General features: G+C 37.4%; 2 protein-coding genes across 3 annotated transcripts in view; one reads left to right on the forward strand and one right to left on the reverse strand.

Moving 5' to 3' along the window:
• Nucleotides 1-22,107, reverse strand: part of ATM (ATM serine/threonine kinase) — a 115,994-nt gene extending 93,887 nt beyond the window's left edge. Inside the window, exons 1-9 of the mRNA XM_070490340.1 lie at nucleotides 21,925-22,107; nucleotides 21,343-21,526; nucleotides 18,325-18,426; nucleotides 18,132-18,244; nucleotides 16,562-16,707; nucleotides 12,985-13,149; nucleotides 3,221-3,386; nucleotides 2,315-2,553; nucleotides 545-708 (exon numbers count right to left, since the gene is read on the reverse strand). Of these exons, the coding sequence (XP_070346441.1) occupies nucleotides 545-708; nucleotides 2,315-2,553; nucleotides 3,221-3,386; nucleotides 12,985-13,149; nucleotides 16,562-16,707; nucleotides 18,132-18,244; nucleotides 18,325-18,396 (1,065 nt within the window). The 5' untranslated portion in view covers nucleotides 18,397-18,426; nucleotides 21,343-21,526; nucleotides 21,925-22,107. The remainder of the gene's footprint in view (nucleotides 1-544; nucleotides 709-2,314; nucleotides 2,554-3,220; nucleotides 3,387-12,984; nucleotides 13,150-16,561; nucleotides 16,708-18,131; nucleotides 18,245-18,324; nucleotides 18,427-21,342; nucleotides 21,527-21,924) is intronic.
• A 145-nt stretch (nucleotides 22,108-22,252) lies between these two features.
• Nucleotides 22,253-23,569, forward strand: part of NPAT (nuclear protein, coactivator of histone transcription) — a 52,134-nt gene continuing 50,817 nt past the window's right edge. The window contains exon 1 of one of the 2 annotated variants that reach the window (XM_014860767.3): nucleotides 22,253-22,498. In XM_014860767.3, the coding sequence (XP_014716253.1) occupies nucleotides 22,462-22,498 (37 nt within the window). In that variant the 5' untranslated portion in view covers nucleotides 22,253-22,461. The remainder of the gene's footprint in view (nucleotides 22,499-23,569) is intronic. The other variant, XM_070490341.1, reaches the window with a different exon arrangement.

Consider the following 23,569-nt stretch of genomic DNA (forward strand, 5'->3'; position numbering starts at 1 on the left):
TCTGACTCAGGAGACAAAACAGCATTAAGGTTAGGGCAATCTTAATTCCTACAGACAATCTTTTAAAAATGGAAAAAGTTCAGGGGCCAGCCCGGTGGCACAGCGGTTAAGTTCACACGTTGCGCTTCTCGGCAGCCTGGGGTTCGCCAGTTCAGATCCTGGGTGCAAGCATTGCACCGCTTGGCACACCATGCTGTGGAAGGCATCTCACACATAAAACAGAGTAAGATGAGCACTGATGTTAGCTCAGGGCCAGGCTTCCTCAGCAAAAAAGAGGAGGACTGGCAGTAGTTAGCTCAGGCCTAATTTTCCTCAAAAAAAAAAAAAGAATGGAAAAGTTCATTGTTAGTTTTCACTAAGTTTATATGTGCAAAAGAGTTATCTTTTAAGTCAGAAAGGCAATTCCAAATATTTATGGTGTTTTGAAAGGAAAAGTTACTGATACAGAGTAAGTTTACAGGCTTTTAATCAGAAAACACATTTAAAAAGCCCAGTAAAAGGAAAATTAACTGGAAATTTCAAAATGTGACAAGACCTACCATACCTGGTGACAAATATCTGCCATCAATTCAATCAGGTTTTCCTTGACAGCAATATTACGAGATCCTGAAGAATATTTCCCTCTGCTTCCTATATGACTTATCTCATTAACTAGCAGATCATATAAGTTGTATAAGATACTTTTCCATTTCCTTGATTCATAAGCACCTGTAATTCAAAAAATTAAAATATAATTTATATATACACTTCATTTTCACTGCCAACTCCCACAAAACTATTCAGCTTTAAGGCAGAAACAACATTAGAAGACATTTGATCCAACCTTCTATTCAGTACTAATGCCTCCCCTGACAATATCATAAACAAGCTCTGCTTCGTAACGGTGTCCATTTCACACAAAGATAACTGTATTTGTTCTAAAATTCTTCCATATTCTGATCTTTCTCTAATCAACTCAAAATCTCAATCAAACTTCCCCCAATTACTTTTCTCCTCTGAAACAAATACAATTAATATGTTCCCTCTTTTATATAAGGACCAAGTTCTCTGTATGTCTTTGTTTAAGAGAAAAACATTACCAGGTCCTTCAACAAGTGTACAAATGACATATTATCCAGACTTCTCATCATCTTGGTCTTCTTTCCCTAGACACATTCCAGTCAATTTATGTCCCTCTTTAAATGCTGACTCTACAAAATCTGGTGAACATAATACACCAACTGTAATCTGACCAGTATGGAAAACAATGGGCTATTACTCCCCACAAAGAACCATAAAATCTATTAATGTAGCCTAAAACTACACCATGTTTCTGGCAGCCTCACCATCCCGCCAATTTTCAATTCATCCTGAATACGCAGTAACTTAACCCTAAACATGTCATTCCATCCCCTAATATGCCTGATTTTCATCCTGGAGAGAGCTATGTGAAAGATGAAAACCTAAGAAAAGCTACCACTCTTTGACTTACAGTGGTTTCATGGGTTACAAATACATCTAATTATACACACTAGAAGAGCCCACGAAACACACACAACAACTTTTGTTAAAAGTGGCTACAACAGTTTTCCTCCATTTTACCAGCTATTACTCAATGCAGCATGATTTCCTAATGAGATCATTAAACCGGCCATAATGAATTGGTCCAAGGGCTAGCACAAGCCCAAAGGCAAATGCAGCCTGACCATCAGGGAACTCATTCAGTTCCAGTCCCACCCAATAAAGTTCCTATCTACTGAATGGAGCTACACCATCCAAGCAATACTCTCTCACGGAAAGGCAAATGTAAAGGCATCAAGGGAGGATAAGTCATTCATTTCTGGCTTTCCCAGCAAACAGGGGCCTGGAGTACTATGAGGTTTACGGTAATATGTATGTAACTTCATTGGAAAGTGACTAATCTGACTGGCTGTTTTCAGTCCACATTTATCTATTTTATTTTCTAATAAAAGCAATGTGTGGATAAACAAGGTCCTGCCTTCTCTGAATTCTTTTATTCTTACGGTCTGTGTCACACCTCTTAGCACCTAATTATTGTAGCATAATCAGATCCTGGAGGGAACAGTGTCTCATATTTTTAATACTCCTCAGAATACCTAGTATTGTACTAAACAATGATAAGGTATGCTATGATTTGCAACCACAGCTTCAAATTCCAAAAAGATGTGTAAAAAATATCCTCATGACTAATACCATTACCAAGCACAGCAATCCAGAGAAAGGTCATAACTTCCTACAAAATACAGATTCCATACTTAAGTCTCTATGTTTCAATGAAGAAGCAAATTCAAAACAGCAAAAACTTTCTTTATACCTTTTTCTTGGGTTTTTGCTCCCTTTGGATGATGGATATAAATTTGCAGTTGAAATAATTCAATCATTACTTCTTTTAAGGAATCATTAGGTCTATGTTGAGTCCAAACATAAAGCAAGGTAGGAAGAATTTCATCTCCTAATTCACACACTTGAATTCGAAAGTTAACAGCCAAAGTCTTGAGGAAGAGAATAAATGCTGCTAAGATATGACTTAGACCTGCAGAACTCTTTTCTTGTCTGTGACAGAAAACAAACACAATTAACTTGGTATAACAGGGGAACATGCACAACCTGAAGACAGTTATGAAGTTGCATGCTGAAAGAAAAAAAATCTAATTTTCAAATAATAATAGCCTTAGTTTCAGGAAAAAAAGAAAATCACAGCAGTAATACATAGCAACAAAAAAACCAGTTCTTATTTGGTGCTAAGAGATCACTACCGTTAGCTCTCCCTGCTGCTGAAACATGGTCTAAAATTATTACAAAACTGATTTGTAATACCTACCACTTATGAAATGTTTCACATTATAAATTGGGTAAGGCCACACAAATGTAAGGTATTGATATTTCTAAAATATATTCCTATTTTAGTTTATTCTTAGTACATTATATCTAGCCCCAAAATGGGGAAAATGAAATGACTTAGAGGCCATTTAGCTTTTCCTTTCATTAGAAAAGTTAAGACAGATTTCCGCTTAAGAACATCATTTCATGTCCTGCATATTGGATATTCAGGAAGAGCTGGACCTGACTAACACTTCAGGAATCCACTACTTTTACTATAATGGGCCCACACTTTTTAGAAAATTGATAGTATTTTTAGTTTACTGAATCTAAAACATAGTGTTACAAGAAGACCAAATGGCTTTTTGATACAAAACAAAACAAAAAGAGATTAGATTACCTTGCATGCTGAATAGCCTTGGAAAAATATTCCAAAAATTTAGAATTTAATCCATCAGTTTGCGAACAGCATCCTTTAGTCACAGCTTGAATTATTCTAGCCACTAAAACCCTATTAATGTCTTGTGAAGGTTTAAGATACAGCCTGAAGTACACAGAGAGCAATTCTTAAAAAAACAAACAAAAAACATATTAGTTATGTTTTTTAAAAGAAAACTATCAAAGTATTTAATTTAAACGTCACAATTCAATTTAAATTTCAATAATCCCACATAGACAAAAAGATTAAAAATTATAGTAATTTATATTTAATATAGTAAAAGTATTCCATCAATATTATTTTTACTTTACATAAACTGCCTTCAAGACAGGAACAATTACAGGCAGCAGAGTATGTAAACACCGGTTTAAGAGCCAGATCTCAGATAAACTACTTAACTTCTCTAATCCTACCAATTCCCTCATCTAAGCCTAACAAAGCACTTGATACAGTGCACACTCCACAGTTTTTGTTTTGTTTTAACACTGTTTGATTAATAATGTGTGTAGAATGTGTCAAGAACTGGGAAGAGTCTGAGATTTTACTCTACTCATAACCTAACAAATTAGAATACCAGTTTCATGAATGCTGGCAGAAAATGTGAGATTCCTGATCAGAGAAAAACGACAGTTTTTTTTCTCACAGCAATGACACTAGCCAGAGTATCTTCACTTTTGCATGCATTCTTCAGTCTCAAAGGCAACATAAAGAGGGACAGGTGGCACATGGGCAAACACTGAGCTATATGACATGAGAGAAATCCTAAGCTTTTTATAATAAGTGGGCTGTAAGCCAACCTGTCCTCTGCCCTGGAGGAAATCATCATCTCTATCCTCCAAGGCTCACTATACAAACATACATAAAAAAATAGTCTGGAAAAAAGCAGTCAGTGTCTCTCTCGTAAGACGTACAGAAACGTGAGATGCATTGAGAATCATCTCCCAACACAATGAAAAGTAAAGTTGTATATGCAAGATTTTCTTTCCACAGGGAGATAATTAGAAAGTCCTTAGTAAAGTGAGTAGGAATAACACCTATGGGCATCTTCCTTTCCAACTGCATAGGTCACATGATTCTGCAGAAACAGTTTAAAATCAGAGATATTAAATACAAAAGAACAGGGACAATATAAATACAATATAAATACAAACAATAAGTAAAATCACTTTTCAAATGATTCCTATCATATCTGACACTTTATAGAACTCTACACTAGTGCTTCCCAAAGTTTATTCACTACATATAACACCTAAATAATGGTGAAATGTGAGTTAATACACATAAATTTGGAGATAAGAAAACAGGAAGCCAGGGCCTGCCTGGTGGCCAAGAGGTTGGGTTCGTGCGCTCTGCTTCGGGGGCCTGGGGCTGGGTGGGATCCTGGGCACCGCTCATCAGGCCACACTGAGGCAGAGTCTCACACAGCACAACCAGAGGGACGTACAACTAGAATATACAACTATGTACTGGGGGGTTTTGGGGAGAAGAAGGGGGAAAAAAAAGAAAATAGGAAGGCTTATGTTTGTCATTTCCCTCTTACTACTTGGTAGGAGGAGAGGTGAAAAAGAAAAGCCGGCAATGCAACGATCAAAGCTCAAGCTTCAGGGCTTTTACGTCAGTTGGAGGAAACGATCGCAATTCTCACAGAATCACACATATGCTTCCCTAGTGAGAAGTAAAAAAGCTCATATGAGACATTCAACAAAAGTCTCAAAAGAGTAGAGTCCAACTTCTTCAAAAAAGGCTGCAGTGCATGCCTGTAGATGAATTCACTTCCTCCATGAATTCAACAACAAAAGCTGAATAGAGCAGATGGTAAAACAACATGATATTAAAAAGGAGTTTCTTTTTAATATCACGGAGCTAATGAAATAAAACCTCAAATAACATCATTGAATGTAGATTCCTTGAGACTTTATACATAGATAATCACACCATCTGCAAATAGCAACAGTTTTATTTCTTCCTTTATAACCTGTCTGCCTTTTATTTTCTTTTCTTGTCCAACAGCCCTGGCTAGAAGCCCCAGTACAAAATTGAATAGGAGTGGTAAGAGGAGACACCTTGTTCCCAAATTCTTTCTGAAGTGTTTTAAATTATGGATTCAATTTAACAGTCATTGAACTATTCAGATTATCTATTTCATATTGGGTGAGTTTTTATCGTTTTTTTCCTTCTTCTTCTTCTCCCCAAAGCCCCCCAGTACATAGTTGTATATTCTAGTTGTAGATCCTTCTGGTTCTGCTATTTGGGACGCTGCCTCAGCATGGCCTGATGAGTGGCGCCATGTCCACATCCAGGATCCAAACTGGCAAAACCCTGGGCTGCCGAAGCGGAGCGCACGAACTTAACCACTTGGCCACAGGACCAGTCCCTTGGGTGAGTTTTGATAGTGTGGTTTTTAAGGAATTGGTCCACTTAAATTCAGTAGTCAAATTTATGTGCATAGAGTTGTTCACAGTATTCCCTTATTATTCTTTTAATAGCTGCAAGATTTGCAATTATATCCCATTTCATTCCTAATATAAATAATTTGTGTTTTCTCTTTTTATCTTAGTCACTCTTGCTAGAGGTTCTAGATTTTATTGATGTTTTCAAAGAATCCGTCTTTTGTTTCATTAATTTTTCTCTATTATTTTTCTGTTTTCAATTTCACGGATTCCTGCTCTCCTTTTTTTTTTTCATTTTTCCTTTTTCTCCCCAAAGCCCCCCAGTACATAGTTGTATATATTTAGTTGTGGGTCCTTCCAGTTGTGGTATGTGGGACGCCATCCCAGCATGGCCTGATGAGCAGTGCCATGTCCACGCCCAGGACTTGAACTGGTGAAACCCTGGGCCGCCAAAGCAGAGCACATGAACTTAACCACTTGGCCACGGGGCCGGCCCCTGATCCCTGCTCTTCTGCTCGCTTTGAAGTTTTTGGATTTGTTTTTCTTTCTCTAGTTTCTTGAGATGGAAGCTAAGATTACTGATTTGAGATCTTTCCTCTCTTCTAATGTAGGCATTTATTGCTATAAATTACCCTCTCAACATAACTTTAGCTGAATTCTACAAATTTTGATATGTTGTAATTTTCATTTTCATCTAGTTCTAAGTATGCTTTGATTTCCTTTGAGACTTTTCCTTCGACCCGTGATTTATTTAGAAGTGTGTTGTTTATTTTCATAAAAGTACTATGAAGGAAACAGAGTACTATGGTAGAAAACAAAAAGAGAAGAACAAAGTTAGAATGGGCAATCAGAAAATGGCAGTGACATTTAAGCTGAGACCTGCAGGATGAGAAGAAACCAGCCACACAAAGGGTAGTCTCTGACAAGAGGACAAATGCCATGGGGCATGAAAGAGCTTGCACTCTCTAAATAGGAGTGCATGAGATGATTCACAGCAGTGTCAGAGGAAATATTAGAACTCTTATTTTTTAAATTAAAATTAAATACATATAAAAATATAGAAATTACTAAGGACCACTTTGAAAGACAGTTTGGCAGTTTCTCACAAAACTAAACATACTTTTACGATATGACCTAGCAATCATGCTCCTTGGTATTTACTCAAATGAGTTAAAAACTTATCATGGATGTTTGTAGCAGCTTTATTTCTAATTGCCAAAACTTGGAAGCAATCAAGATGTCCTTCAGTAAGTGAATGAATAATTAAACTGGGGTACAAACAGACAATGAAACATTACTCAGTGCTAAAAAGAAATGAGCTATCAAGGCATGAAAAGACATAGAGAAACTTTAAATGCATATTACTAAGTGAAAGGCGCCAATCCGAAAAGACCACATACTATATGATTCCAACTATATATTCTGGAAAAGGCAAAATTAACAAGACAGTAAAAAGATCAGTGGTTGCTAGGGATCAGAGGGGAGGTAAGGATAAACAGGCAGAGCACAGAGGATTGTCAGAGCAGCGAAACTATTCTGGATGATACCATAATGGTGGATACATGTCCTGATACATTTGTCAAAACCTACAGAATGTAAACCACCAAGAGAGACCCTAAAGTAAACTACAAACTTTGAGTAATATGAGGTGTCAATGTAGGCTCACTGAAACAAATGTACCACTCTGGTGCAGGATGTTCCTAACGGGGGCGGTGTATACGTGTGAGAGTATATGGGAACTCTGTACTTTCTGCTGAATTTTGCTGTGAATCTAGAACTGGTCTAAAAAAATAAAGTCTATTTAAAAAAAAAGTTTGGAAACCACTAGGTAGAGAATCTGAATATTGGCCACTGTGGCTAAAGCACAGAAATTAGAAGGATGAGAGAGGGCATTTAGTTAAGGTAAGAAGTAAAACTATGCAGTTCTTCCAAGGCCTAGAAGAGGAGTTCATACTTCATATTAGTTCTACAGGAAAGCCACTAAAGGATTTTAACTTTTCTTCCTTCCTATCTTATTAGAAAAACTATCTTCCTTTGGACAATCCTAGGGCTCTTGCTTTGGATTCATTTCTTCTCAGGAAACACACATATCAATTTTCCTGCATACTCAACCACTCTCTCTCCTCTGAATCCCTTCGATTACATTTATATATACTCCAGTCACTCTCATCTTTAACAGGACCCCTCTTTTCCTTCTCCTTGCAATCAAATCTTTTGAAAGTGTTGTCTGCACAGTCGGCCCTCCACATCTGTGGGTTCCACAAACGAATTCAACCAACTGTGGATCCGAAAGGCCTACGATGGTTGCATCTATACTGAACATGTACAGACTTTTTCCTCTTGTCATTGTTCCCTAAACAACAGTGTAACAACTATTTACATAGCGTTTACATTGTATTAGGTATTAAAAGTAATCTAGAGATGACAAAGTATACAGGAGGATGTGCATAAGTTATGTGCAAATACTATGCCATTTTATATAAGGGATTTGAGCATCAAGTCCTGGAACCAATCACCTCTGGGTACTGAGGGAGCACTGTATTTGCTAATACATTTCCTCACTTGTCACTCATGCTTCCACACCAGTCTGTTATAGAACTGAACACCATCATCCAACTGACTCTAACTGCCATTTATAGAATAATTCACCCAACAGCAGCAGATACACATTCTTTTCAAAAACATATGGAACTCTCACCAAGTTAGATCTTAACTTGTGTCATAAAAGAAATCATAACAATTATACAATTACAAATAATTTAGATTATAAAAAGTGTGTTCTCTGGCCATAATGTACTTAAGACTAGAAACCATAAAAGGAAGAAAACAAAACAAAACAGGAAAATCCCCAAAACAACTGGAAATTAAACAACTTCCAAATAATCTAGGGGTCAAAGAGGAACTCTCAAGAAAACCTAGAATATATTTTGAACCAAAGAAAAATGAAAATACAACACTGTCAAAATTTCTGAGATGTAACTAAAGCAGTAGAGAAAAACTTACACTAAATGCACATATTAGGAAAGAAGCTCTCAAATCAATCATCTAAGCTTCTACCTTAAGAAACTAGAAAACAAATTAACCCAAAACAACAGAAAGAACTAACAACGATAAGACCAAAAATCAGTAATGAAAGAGGCAATATCATTACAGAGCCTACACATATTAAAAGGATAATAAGGCAATAATGTTTAAGAACAACTTTATGCTCATACATTCAATAACTTAGATGAAATGTACAAATTCTTGAAAGAAACAAACCACAAAAGGTCACTGAAAAAGAAATTCTATTAAAGAAACTGAATTCATAGTTAATCTTCCAATAACATCCACCACGACCAAATTCAATCCAATAATATATAAAAAGGATAATACATTATGCCCTAGTGGGGTACATCCCAGGAATATAAGGTTATCTAGACCTGTGAAAATTCCATCAATGTAACTCACCATATCAATAAAGAGAAAAAAACAAATGATTATCTCAATAGATGCAGAAAAAAATTTAACAAAATTCAACATCCATTCATAATAAAAACTATGAGGAATAGGAGGGAACATCCTCAACCTGTATTAATAGCTAATATCATGCTTAATGGCCAAATACTGAATGCTTCCCCCAAAACCAAGAACAGGAGAAGGATGTCTGCTCTCACTACTCCTATTCAAAAATCATACTGGAGGAAAAACTACAAATCTCTTAGAAGAAAATATAAGGGGAAAGTTTCATGACATTGGATTTAGCAACAATTTCTTGGAAATGACTCCAAAAGCACAGATAACAAAAGAAAAAGATAAACTGTACTCATGAAATTAAAAACTTTAGTGCATCAAAGAATACCATCATCAGAGTTAAGGGCAACGCATGGAAGGGGAGAAAATATCTGCAAACCACACATCTGATAAGGGATTAATATCCAGAATATATAAAGAACTCCAACAATTCAACAACAAAAAAAGAATCTGATTAAAAACTAGGTAAAAGACGAACAGATATTTCTCCACAGATGACAAACAAATGGCCAATAAGCACACAAAAGGTTCAACATCACTAGTCATTAGAGAGATGCTAATCAAAACTACAATGAGATATCACTTCACACACATTCACATTAGGATGACTATTATCAAAAAAAGGAAGAAAAAGAAGAACAAGTGTTAGTGAGGGCGTGGAGAAACTGAAACACTTGAGCACTACTGGTGGATATGTAAAATGGTACAGCCCTTGTGGAAAACAGTATGGCAGTTCCTCAATAAATTAAACATAGAATTACCATATGATGCAGCAATTCCACTTCTGGATATACATCCAAAAGAACTGAAAGCAAAGACTCAGCTATTTGCACACCCATGTTCATAGCAGCATTACTCATAATAGCCAAAAGGTGGAAGCAACCCAAGTGTCCAAAGACAGGTTAGTGGGTAAACAAAATGTGGTATATACCATACAACAGAGCATTATTCAGTCTTAAAAAGGAAGGAAATTCTGGCATATCATACAACACAGATGAACCTTGAAGACATTATGCTAAGTGAAATAAGCCAGGCACTGAAAGACAAATATTGTATGATTTCACTTATAGGAGGTAGCTAGAGTAGTTAAATTCATAGAGACAGTAAGTAGAATGATTGTGGAGGGCTGGGGAAGGGAGGAAAGGAAAGCTCTTGTTTAATGGATACAGAGTTTCAGTTTGGGCACCATGAAAAAAGTTCTGGAAATGGATGGTGATGGGTCTACAACAATACGAATATACTTAACGCCACCAAACTACAATTAAAAATGGTTAAAATGGTAAATTTTATATCACGAACATTTTACTATTAAAAAAAATCATACTGGAGGTCCCAGCCAATATAATAAGGCAGAAAAAAGAAAGAAAAGCCACATGGCTCGGAAATGAAGGAAAAAAATCTCTCTACTACTTGCAGATGACATGATTATCTAAACAGAAACTCCCACAGAATCTACAAAAAAGCTCCTAGCAAGGTCCCAGGATACAAGACCAATATACAAAAATCAAGTGTACTTCTGTAATAATAGCATTTAACAGTATGGAAATCAAAATTTAAAAAACAGTGCAATTTACAAACTACTGCAGTATAAATCTAACAAAAAATATTCAAATCCTGTATGCTGATAATTATAAAACAGTGATTTCTTTAAATCAAAAAAGATCTAAATAAACGAAGAAAAGTTCACAGATTCTATGACTCTACATTGCTAAACTGTCTGTTCTTCCTAAATTGTTCAATAAATTCAATGCAATTGCTATCAAAATCCCAGCAGGGGGGCCTGCCCAGTGGCAGAGCAATTAAGTTTGCACATTCCGCTTCTCGGCAGCATGGGGTTTGCTGGTTTGGATCTTGGGTGCAGACATGGCATCGCTTGGCAAAAGTGATGCTGTGGTAGGCGTCCCACGTATAACGTAGAGGAAGATGGGCATGGATGTTAGCTCAAGGCCAGTCTTCCTCAGCAAAAAGAGGAGGACTGGCAGTAGTTAGCTCAGGGCTAATCTTCCTCAAAAAAAAAATCCCAGCAGGATTTTTTGTAGAAATCAACAAGCTGACTCCAAAATTTATATGGAAATGTAGGCTCAGTCTTAGGCCATCTTCTCATCTCACTCTAAATTCTCTCTGTGGACAATCTCATCCATAACCATGGCTTCAATCACCACCTCTACCAAATATATATATATTTTTCTTTTTTTTTTTTGTGAGGAAGATTTGTCCTGAGCTAACATCTGTGCCAATCTTCCTCTACTTTGTATGTGGGATGCCTCCACAGCATGGCTGATGGTGAAGTAGGTCCACACCTGGGATCCAAATCCATGAACCCCGGGCTGCTGAAGTCAAGCACACAGAACTTTAACCATTCGGCTACAGGACCAGTCCCCCAAATGTCTATTTTGAACCTAAACTCCACTTCTTGAACAAAGTCCCCATTAGAGAAGCAAGTTTCAGAGAATGGAGCTAACTAGAAAATTCAACAAAAAGGCTGATTATTAGAAGTGATAGCAATTTGCTTAAAAATAGAAAGAGGATTTCAGAGATCATGCCAGATGATGGAATCACGGTAGAGACTCGAGGAAGAACTGCCTTTTTTTCAGTGAGACCCATGGTTACAAGTAATAATGTAAAATGTGCAAATATTCTAAATATTTAGGATGGACCATTTTGGTGAGAGATGTGTTGAAGCATCCCAAACATCACTGGTCTATCCTCCAAAAGCTGCCACTCAGCTTGTTGAGTGCCGTGTTTGGAACACAGCCTCCCTGATGTTCAGAGCAGCAGCAAGGGCCCCAGATGACGCCTAAGAAACTAATGCAACAACTGAGAAGGCCTTTATTTATGTAGGAACAGTAGAGTGTAATGCAGGGCCCTCATTAGGTCACAGTTTTATGGTCCACATATATCTCATTTTGAAATGATAAACTGACAGTAAAGAATATAGATAAATGTCTTTCAATATAGTTAGCACAATTTATCTTGAAATACTTTTCAACGAACAATACTGAGTTTGTAAATTTTCAGAGGTGGTTCTATTAGAAGACCTTTACATCTGGCTTAAAATCACCTCGTTAAAGCCAAATCCCATTTTCTCCCATTAAACTCACTCAGACCCAGAAATGCTCCACCTTGAAATCAATAAATTCAAATGTTTCAGTCTCTGACGATAACTTCCTTCCTTTGTGGTCTCTCAGTACCTTTCACATACAAACTGTCAACAACACTAGATTTCTCCCTGGCACCCACTACTTACCTTGTTAAGTCACTAGGTCCTATATATCCTATGCTAACACTTTTGGTTTCCATTACCTTACCAGTGACCTGCTAGTTGCCTAAGCCAATGAATACTTTTGTATCTTATTTCTACAACACTTAAAATGTCATACCCTTCCAACTTGAAACTCTCGCTTTCGCATTTATGAGACCTCTCTCTGCTTTCTTCTTTCTGCTTTAATCATGGTTGAGTTTAGGCATCACTGACCTGTGAACTCAAAGCACTCAAACATATCTATGTCATATTGCATTATAATTTTTGCTTTACTTGGTTTTGTCTGCCACTGGACTGTCAAGTCTTTGAAGACAGGTATGGCATCTTTCAATTCTGTAAATCCAGTTCTGATAGCAGGCACCTAATATATCACTATTGACAATAATTTAAGAAGTACATAATAAATGAAAACTAAGGGTCAGATTCTGTAAGTATTTAATTTTACTAACATAGTGTTAAACTGTGAGGTCATCTGGGGATATAGATAGACTCTGACTGCTCTTTTGGTGAAATTTCATTTCACAAGGAAAATTCACAAAAAAACAAATTTCAAAACACACCTAGCCACTGTTGCTGAGATATTTCACACCAATATTTTCTCACTGAAAGAATGTCCTTGAGCAGAATGTTGCTACAGTCAGCTCCAGAAATGGCACCATTAGATGAATCTTTCATAGTATCCATGATATAATTCAAGAGTTCTTGACATTTTAGCTTGGGTGCTCCTATTTAAAAATAAAATAAACAAATAAATTTAAAAAAAACATATAAGTCTTAAGAAAAATAAATTAAAGATTATTGGAAGGTCAACTACATAAATAATTCCATTTGAGAAATCACTATTAACTAACCTCCTTCTCATAGAGCAGGAATTAGCAAGTAAGGCCCATGGGCAAAATTCAGCCAGCCGTCTGTTTTTGGAAATAAAGTTTTATCGGACCACAGCCATGTCCATTCATTTACATATTCACTATGGCTACTTTCATGCTAAAAGAGCAGAGCTATTGAGAAGGGAGACTACAAGGATACAGCCTGAAAAGTCGAAAATATTTACTGTCTGGTCCCCTTATAAGAAAAGTTTGCCAATCCCTGTAGGAATATACAGCAGAAACATTCATTCATTCTATCCTTAATAATTTAGTTTCCAGCATTAGACCTAAAATGGTCCAAAGTTTCTTGGTACTTTTTATAAAGAATAAATTTATTAAAATAACATAAGATTATAAAAAGGATATTTACTCTGAAAAGCAAAATTACTTCCAAGACCTATAATAGCATATATAAATATGTAAGGCTGTAATTTTTATGGTTTTATTTATTTACTAGAGGTCCTGAAAATTTAGTATTAATGGATATATTCTTGAAGGTAACAAAAGTATACTTAAAAATTATTTTTTATTTTCATCAAATCATTCAACGTCATAGCTGAAATTTTATCATACGTCAATATAAACAGTCAAAATTGCACATAAGATTTTTCATTATAAGCTATAAGCAAGGCGTAAATCATTATGCTTATCTGAATGTGTTCTGGGTTAGGATTTTCTTATGAGACCAGTTATCATATTCAGAAATATCAGACTATGGAAAATAAATATACACTAATATAACTACAAAATCATTTTTACTTATGGCTTATATCATAGTTCAAGGTATCTGGCCAGTGATGAAATCCACAATCCTAATACTCTGTGGTAACCCCTGTGCATCTCTTCCAGTCCTTATAACATTTTCTTATCTATAAAATCTATTATACTATTGTACCCTTAAAAAAAGGAATTATTTAGTTTCTATATCCCAACATATAGCCCAGTAACTGTCCTAATAGTTGAGGCTTAATAAACATTTGTTGAATAATCACAAAAATTAATATCAGCATGAAATCATATTTCCCTGTCCTTAATTTCAATATATTTCCTTCCTCTGCCAAACGTGAGAAGTGTTTTAAGAATTATGCTGATATTCTTTTCTAAAACATTTGCCTCAAAGGGACAACTAAGTTGGCTGCAGAGACTTTAAGGAACCTCATGGAACTTAACATTTTTCACAGCTGGATTTTTTTATTCCCTAAGCTCTGCCTATGCTTTGCACAGCAGCAGACAAATGCCTACACAAGGGAATGAGCAATATTTGCTAACTGGTTCCTTCCCAGCTGCCTCGTTTTTTCTAATCTGTTTCTTTCATCATACCTTGGATAGCAATGCTAAGCAAGTCTGGCAAAGTCTGGACACGTGTTTAAATTCCCACCAACCCTCCAACCTTTGGAAAACAACTGAAGAAGTGAGATGACAGGATAGTAGCACCCTAGTTTTGCTCTAAGATTAAAGATGTTTAAGGTACTAAATCAAACTTGAAAGAAAATAAAGTCAAATAAAAAACATCACTTTTCAACCATTTAAATGATGTTACGTTGATAATTTCACCCACTCATTCATGTAAATCTACATATTGACACTTTCATACATTTTCAAATCTCCATTGTTAATCTCCATTGTTAATTTTGGAATTGAAGGTTTCTTCATTGTAAAGTAAGAATATAAGCTGAAAACTTTTCTGGTGCGCTACAAATGGGCTTGGTATCTTTCCCTCACTCACTCACAAACTCTGTAAGTACATATTAACAGCTATTCAGAATCCAATGTTAGTAGCCAAGAATACAAATTTTAATGGATGCAGGGCTATCACACAGGGGAAAAGCAGGGGCAGAATATTTCTGTGTAGCTTTCCTTTGTCTATGCTGGACTCCCTGACAAGAGCTTGTAGTTATCCACATACACTAGCATCCAGAGGAGCTGGAAAACTAAGTTTTCGCTAAACTACTGTTTTTTAGACTCAAATCTCATACCACCATTCTGATATATCATTCACTAACAACCTATGGCCTTCAACTTAACAATGTTTACCAACATTGGGTTTTTCTGATTCTTAAATTTGATATTACAAAGCCACATCCTTAATTGTGAAGAGTAAACAAAGTCTGAGCTCAAAAGTCCCTAAACAAATATATCTGTTTCTAGTTTTTCAGCACTGTATGATGCCCACATCCTTCCGCAAGCCTACTAGCATCCTGTGTTTTGGTTCAAAAACATCAATTCTTCAAAATATCAACTGTACAAGTTCAGAATGGGAGACATGTGGCTCATCAGGAGCAAAAAAGAAGTTGGTATTTTTTTTAAACCAATAGTAAGCACAGTGTTAGTTAAGAGTGTGAATTTTGACTGCCAAGAAAGCTCATGGGATCTTAGAATGAATTAGTAAAAGTAAAGAATAAAAGATATTCAACTCCTACTCCACTTTCTACCGATCAGAATTTTAAGTATGAGTCCCACATTTTAAGAGAGATATAATCAAAACCAAGAATATTCAGAAGATAGTGACCCAAAAACTAGGTCATATGAGCTGAAGGAAGTAGGTCTGTTTAGCTCAGAGGAGAGGACTCAGAGGAAATATCATGGTTAACTTCAAATATCTCAAAGGATATCATACTAAAAAAATGGATTAGGATTTTTCTGTATTACCTCAGAAGGCAGAGGCAGTAACAAAAGGAGACAGGTTTTCACTGCTATTAAATTATCCAAAGATAGAAAAGAAAGCCTCAAACGGTATGTTTAATCTTTTTTTTTTTTGAGGAAGATTAGCCCTGAGCTACCATTTGCTGCCAATCCTCCTCTTTTTGCTGAAGAACTGGCCCTGAGGTAACATCCATGTGCCCATCTTCCTCTACTTTATATGTAGGATGCCTGTCAAAGCATGGCTTGACAAGCAGTGTGTAGTCTGCACCTGGGATCCAAACTGGCAACCCCAGGCCGTCGAAGTGGAACATGCGAACTTAACTACTGAGCCACCAGGCTGGCCCCAAAAGGTATGTTCAATCATTAAGGATACCTAAGTACTAGGGACATATAGAGGGAATCCAAGAAGAATAGGCAGTTGAAATAATTTTTAATTCTTTCAACTCTGAGATTCTATCATTCCATGCTCACATACATTCCTCCAAATATTTAAACCTATAGTATGAAAACTTATATGTACTAGAAATTAGAGTTAGCACTCAACTCTTATCTCACCATATTCAGACCAAACTCATGCAACAATAACCTATCAAGCCAATTATTTACAATAAATAACAGCACTTACTTTTATTTGCACATTTGATGAAGTATTTGACCAAACTACTGATTTCTTGCATCTTTTTCTGCCTGCCGGCTTGTGTTGAGGCTGATACATTTGGTTTTGCTGTTCTCAGATGTTCTATTTCTTTCTGAATATATTTCTGTAAAAATCTTCAAAACAACAAAATGGAATTTCAGAAACTCATTAAATGCTTAAATTATTATAATAGTTTCAAAAAACTCTTCATGCCATCATAAAAAAGCATCTTTTAAGCCCACATTGCTTTAATGCACCAGTTAAATGAAACAATTAAATCTCTCTTTCATGGCCTTAGCCCCACAACACCAATTAGAATTCTGGTCTGCAAAGCTCTTAATCTGTAACCTCCATGATTTTCTATTACTTTACTATCTACTCTTTCATTTTATTATTAAAAGCTTGCAATGCTATTAAGGGCTCTCAAATCTCTCTCACCTCTTTCTGTTATTCTATACATGACCCACCTCTTTCCTAGGTAGTTGGTAATGTTTCTAACCTTTAAATGAAGCCTGCCTCAAAGATACCCATGATTAGTTGTAAACGCCAGTTACATAGTTGGTTTACCTGATCAGCTTATGCAAAGTAGTATTCATCTTTAGTTAATAACTATATTTGTGGTATCTGAAATAAACTAACCATAGGAAAAGAAGCATGCATTTTTCATGTTATCCACATTGCAATCTGTAACAGTCAATAGTACCAAATAAGAGCTAAAAAATAAAATACATTTTCTGTTCTAAACACTTAAGAACAAGTAAATACACATTCTTCCTCTTGACTGCAAAATGTTGCTCCAAGTTTCTCAGTATTCCACGTTAATATTAATTTAAAATATTCTCTTTCTTGTTTTACATCTAAAATGCATCAATTCTGTTTGCCACTCCAGTCCAGGAATCAATTGTGTCTTTCTAATGCCTAAGTTTTGTTTTTTTTAACTGCATTAATATGGAATTATTCTAAAATTCCTTTTACTTTTTTGTTATAATTTAACATATGGGAGTTACTTAGAGCAATATTTAAAGATGTCAAAGTAATAATAAAGCACTTACTATAACAATTTTGTTCTCTAATTTGAAATAAAGTCTTATGAACTAATTGATATGAAAAGAATTCTTTTTTTTTTTTTTAAAGATTGGCAACTGCACTAACATTTGTTGCCAATCTTTTTTTTTTCCTTCTTCTCCCCAAAGCCTCCCAGTATATAGTTGTATGTTCTAGCTGTGAGTACCTCTGGTTGTGCTATATAGGACACCGCCTCAACATGACCTGATGAGTGGTGCCACGGGGCCAGCCCTAGGAATTCTCTCTAACCTTGAGTGAGATACCTAAGACATTTTACTGAAGAAATGATTTAAAAATGTTAAGTTTTTCTATATGAACATCCTTTAAAAATTATCCTTCAGGTAAATATTAAGGACCAACTTCAAATGCAAGGCACAATGGTATACAGGGAGCAAAGATAAACAAGACTTACATACACAAAAAAATACTATCACAACAGAAACACAAATGAAAGAGGAAAATAAAGACAGTAAAAAAAATTAGAATGGAATACCTAAAAACAGCATCCCAATTCAAATATTTCCCTTGTTTGCTATCTAAATGCTGATCTAACTGTTTAACAGTTTCAGGATCGCGAATCAGGCGCTTAAATTTCTCAACTTCTTTCTGAAAATTAAAGAACATAATAATCAGTTACCAATCATATACTTGTTTCAAAGAACGATTAAATTTAAGTAATTTATTACCCTTCGTTCTGTAGCTCTATCATGTCCTAGTTGACGGCAGCAAATAAGCAGATCATTAAGTGCTAGACTCATGGTTCAGAATTTTAGAAAACATATCACTGTCTGTAAAAAAAAATATATATACACAAAATTATTTCAGACTGGTATTAATACATTGTTAGATCTAACTGTATAACTATAGGCATATTGTGATCAAAGGTACAATGATTTTTCTTAACATTTCCTTATTTAAATGAGATTTTCCTAGAATACATCAAAACAAAGCTTTAAAACAAAAATGTGTGTTTTATGGACAGTACCAAGATAAAAATATGAAACGTATAATTTACTTCATTGCTCTGAGACCTCTTCTATGAAACATGACGTTTAAATTGAAAGATAAAAGATGAACAGGGGACAGCCAGGCAAAGAATAAGGAAAACAGCACTTAAGGATTTAACACTGACCCACTGAACTACACGTAAAAGCACCCTTTCTTAAATGTAGTGACTCATCAGTTTACTGAGCCAAAAGCTTAAATTGCTTATGCTTTGGAATTGATATGTAGGAGGTTATCAGAGATAGTAAGCCTTGCCTAGCACTTACATCTCAATTGGCTTTATGGTTCTCATTTAATACGTAAAAACAGGAGGAAAATAATATTCCTGTTTTAAAGGGAAATTACATGCTATAGCGATATCCCTTGCAAATGTCAAATGTCAACTATATCTTACTATATCTTAATGCCATTGCAGTATGCCTCCTCCATTTAGGTTTTCTTATATAATCAAACCTTCCTTTAAACAAAAAATCTTACAAGAAAAACATTTCAGTTTAGTATTTCTGAGCATTTTTACAAAGCAGCTTTATTTTTATTAGTTTATAAACAAAGAAAAAAATGTACATATGTATGTTGATTATATCTACATGTATACAGATCTCAAGAGCAAAAAAGGTGGGGAAAAGTCCTTTTCACATCCATTCATATAAATTCTACTCAATCTTTCAAGATCAAGTATGTTTCTCTGCCCCTGTTTATTCTTACAGAATCTTAAAATTGGGAGGAATTGAGAGACCATGTCAAATCTTAGTACAAAGGAAGAAATCCCTCCTACAAAATTATTGCCCTCTCTTTAAACTCTCAGTGAGAGCAAACTACCTAATAAGACTACCTATTTCATTGGCAGATAGCTCTAATTCTTTTCTCCATTTGTCTTCATTGGTTATTCTGATCCCTCTATCCCTTGTACAACCCCCTTTACTCACTCTGCTGTAGATTACAGGTTATTATTTATTTGATAGTCTTTTTCACTTGATAGTCCTTCTTGAGGACAAGGACTATCATTTTTATTTTTCCACTCCTTATGGGTTTATCTAGGACTCTTCCCCTTTCTTGCTTAATTTTAATTTAAAGCCATCTTGATTGACTCAATAAGGAAAATAAAATTGGGATTCTAACCAACGAAAATATCTTAACAACATCCAAAGAACCATCAAAGTAGGCACCTTTATTCCTAAATATACTATAAGACGTTATTTGTAAAGTGAAAAAAATGCATGTTTACTGAACATCTGATACTTGCATGAAGAGGCAAACTTTTTTTTTTCTTTAAGCTGTGGCTTTCCTGCACTTCCTTTTGTCTCCTTCAAAGATTGATTACTTTCAAGAAAACAAAACAGTTCAGAATTATCTACATAAACAAGAGATGTTCATTCACTGATACATGCAACAATATTTACTGGGCAACTACTGTGTTTGAGGTACTATGTTAAGGATAGCTAAACACATAAAGTAAATAGATAATAATAAACTAAATAGACATAAATCCTAACCTTGTGGAGTGATAACTAGTGAGGGAGAGTGACAATAAACAAATACTCTGATAAATCAATGCATAATTCCAAATTGTGATATGACTCAAAGGAAACAAATAGACAATAACAATGGAGAGGATCATTTTTGATAAACTTTCAGAGAACACGTCACAGAGGAGGCTACAATAAAGCCAAGATCTGAATGAACTGGTGCCAATCACAGACAGAGCTAGAGGACTAACAATTTAAGGAAGAAGAATAGCATAGCCAAAGGGTCCTAAGATGGAAAAGTGCATGGTATATTGGAGGAACTGAAAGATGACCAAAGAACTAGAGAGTAGTCAGCTAGAGTAAGCGTGTCACCAGATAAAGTTGAATTTAATTAATATATTAATCCAGAACTAACAAGGTTCCACACCCAAGATGCAACTGATTCGATACCTATTTCCTAAGTAACAGCCTCTCAATTGACAAATTCAATGTTCCTTTTTGGATTTCAACCAAGTCAATCCCTTTGTAGGATTTGACCAGGATGCCTACATCCCACCTTCCTGGATACAATTTTGCCCTTGGCATGCCATTCTTTTCTAGTGTGGACTCTGTAGTCAGACTGTGCTCCTTCAAATCCTGGTCCTGCGACTTATAAGCTGTATAACTTTGGGCAAGTTAGCTAATCTTTCTAAATCCCAGTTTTCTCAATGATAAAATGAAAAACAACAACAGAACCCACGTCAAACAGTTATCTAAGGATGGATGTACATGTCTGACAGTGCCTGGAACACAGCAAATGCTCAATAAACGTTAGCAATTATCATCATTCTCTTCCTTCCTGTTTCATAAGTCTCTTTTGATGGTTTTTCTTCCACCCACACCTGAAAGAGAATCCTTGTCGCTTTACTTCTCACCCTATGTTCTCCCAGTGTGATCTCCTCCATTCCTATGACTTTTACACGCTGAAAATATCCAAATCTATTTTATTCAATGCCAAACCTCACTCTTGGGCTTCAGGAACCATCTACACTTTGTGCCTTTACATGCATTTTCCCTTGTCTGGAAGGCTCCTACCATCCTCCGGGGAAATTTAACACTGCGAGGTCTCACCACAAGGTGAATTGATTCTCCCAGGCTGAGTTTCCACAGAACTTCATTCACTTCTCTACCATCACAGCACTCTTCTATCGTACTATCACCCTGAATTGTAATAGTCTTTTTACTTATATGTACCTGGTGAAAACAGCAGCGAACGTTCTTGAGCGTTGACCACAGGCAAGGCTATCACAAGGAAGACAGTACAGCGAGGTCACACAGCCGACAGTCAGGATTCGAACTCCCGCAGTGTGTTTCCAGAGCCCATGCTCTTAACCACGCGTCTGGAGTTTAAGCCTCAACAAATGCTCGCTGATTAAAACTAATTATGAGAGAGAGAAAAAAGGATGATTAGTCAAGTTATCTAGTTAAATCTGGACCCTAAAGTGACAGGGAACGAGGTGCGTAGGAGGATCCAATTCAGGACATGAAGAAGGAAGTTCACGGCTAAGTCCGCTAGGGGCTCGCAGAGACGGCGGGAGAGGGCGATGAGGACAGGGCGCCTGGAAAGATGAGGTTTGGAAAGGAGTCAAGGGCCGCTCTGGAGGAGCGCGTGAGGAGGGGGGGCCGGGGGCTAGGACAGAAGAGCTGGGACACGACTGAATTCCCCCACGCCGACGCCACTGCGTTGCTTCCGCGCCCCTACCGCTGGCCTCGGACTGCCAGAGCGCAATCTCTGCAGGCAGCGGTGGCAGAAGCCTAAATCCCCGCTCCACTCGCCTTGCCCCGCGGCCACAGCAGCCTCAGCCGGGCGTCCGTGTGCTATTGCGGCTTCCGGTTCAAACCTGGCGTGACCGCGCAGCGTCCATCTCGGGAGGAAGAAGAAAGGCACTGTTTGCTCATGCGCGCCAAGCAGCGCACGCCCTCCACTCTAAACACGCCCCCAAAACATTCCGCTCCTCTGAGGAAACGCGCCTGCGCCTTACCCACCAATGGCGTGCGACCTTGCGTTTGCGGCTCGTCCTTTGGCTCCTGCTCCTGCGCATGCGCCCCACCTCCTAGCCCCCTCCAGCCCCACCCCTCCAAATGTGAGGACGGAAATGACGACAGTTCCAAGGAGAATGGAGGCGGGTTTCATTTCGGCGCCTTTCTTTCTCGCGCGGAAGTGATTGGTTGGCGTGGAGCGAAAGAGGCGGGACATTTTGCCGCGGGTTCAGTGCAGCCACTGGAACCGGGAGATGCGGCGCAGGGGTTGTCGCTGTGTTGGCTTTTACCTGAGTCTTGTCTCTTCCTGCGGTTCTTTCTGCGGCTTCGATCATGTTACTACCTTCGGACGTAGCTCGGCTGGTATTGGGTAAGCGCGGACGCGGGAGGGAGAGATACTGGGCCAGGCTAAGCAGGACGAAGGGACCTTTGGGGCCAAAGGTTTTCCCTGGGTGGGGAAGCTTTGGGATTTTGCCTCCCCGCCCACAAGTTCAGGTTGGCGGTGATTATTTTTCAGCTGGGGGCTCGGGCAGTTTAAGCTTCTTTGTGTGTTTGTGGGGGGGGACACTGTCTCCTCCGAGGCTGCGTGGCGAGGGGAGGGAACACCTGAGGCCCGGATTCGGAGGGAAAGTCGGGCCTGCACACTTAATTGGGACCCCTGGAGGAGGGTTGTCTACGTGACGAACCGACTGCGTGTTCTTCCACCCTGGGCGCACTTTCCCTTGTCACAGCTGGGACCAAATTAGGAAAAATAAGGACTTCCGCAGCCACCCAGCTTTGTAGAAAGACCTTCCCGACGCCCTTCTCATAACTCACCCTTAGAAACACGAATTTGGGACGAGTGGGGGTGCTCTTTCCTCTCCATCTCCCTCCCCTTCTGCCCCCCCGGAATAAGTCGTCCCGTGTAGAGGTTTGAAATGCCATTTGCATATTTTAAAACGGGAGCCATTCTTACTGTTTTGACTAGCAAGAAATTTCACAGGGGAAGTGCCTTCCAGTTGAACATTTTTCTAGTCCTAGTTTTTCCTCCATTTGAGGCGGGTTGGTCTCACGGGCCGGTTGTCAGGATGTATTGTCTGTGTGGGAAACGGGTTTTGTTGTTTGTCCCCTGAAAGAATAGAGAGGATTGTACTGCTGGGAACGAAAGCCACATAAAACTCAAAACCTGAGCCGGTGATTTAGGGACATTTACAGACATCATATGTGATGTCCCAGAAAGTAAATGGGTAAACATCTGTGATGAAGCTTCCTGTATTATGTACAGCCGTTACTACCATTTTTTTATTGTTAGAAAAACCCATTTGTCTCTTTTCTTTTTTAAGTACTCAGCCCCATCCCCAAAAAATCATGTTGTGCGTGGGCTGTTGATAAGCACATTTTGCAGGATACATTAGAGTAACGGTTCCACTATCCGTTTTTGGAGAAACTAATGACTTAAGTT

The sequence above is a fragment of the Equus asinus genome, chromosome 20, assembly GCF_041296235.1.
Source record: "Equus asinus isolate D_3611 breed Donkey chromosome 20, EquAss-T2T_v2, whole genome shotgun sequence".
In the NCBI taxonomy this organism is placed as follows: domain Eukaryota; kingdom Metazoa; phylum Chordata; class Mammalia; order Perissodactyla; family Equidae; genus Equus; species Equus asinus.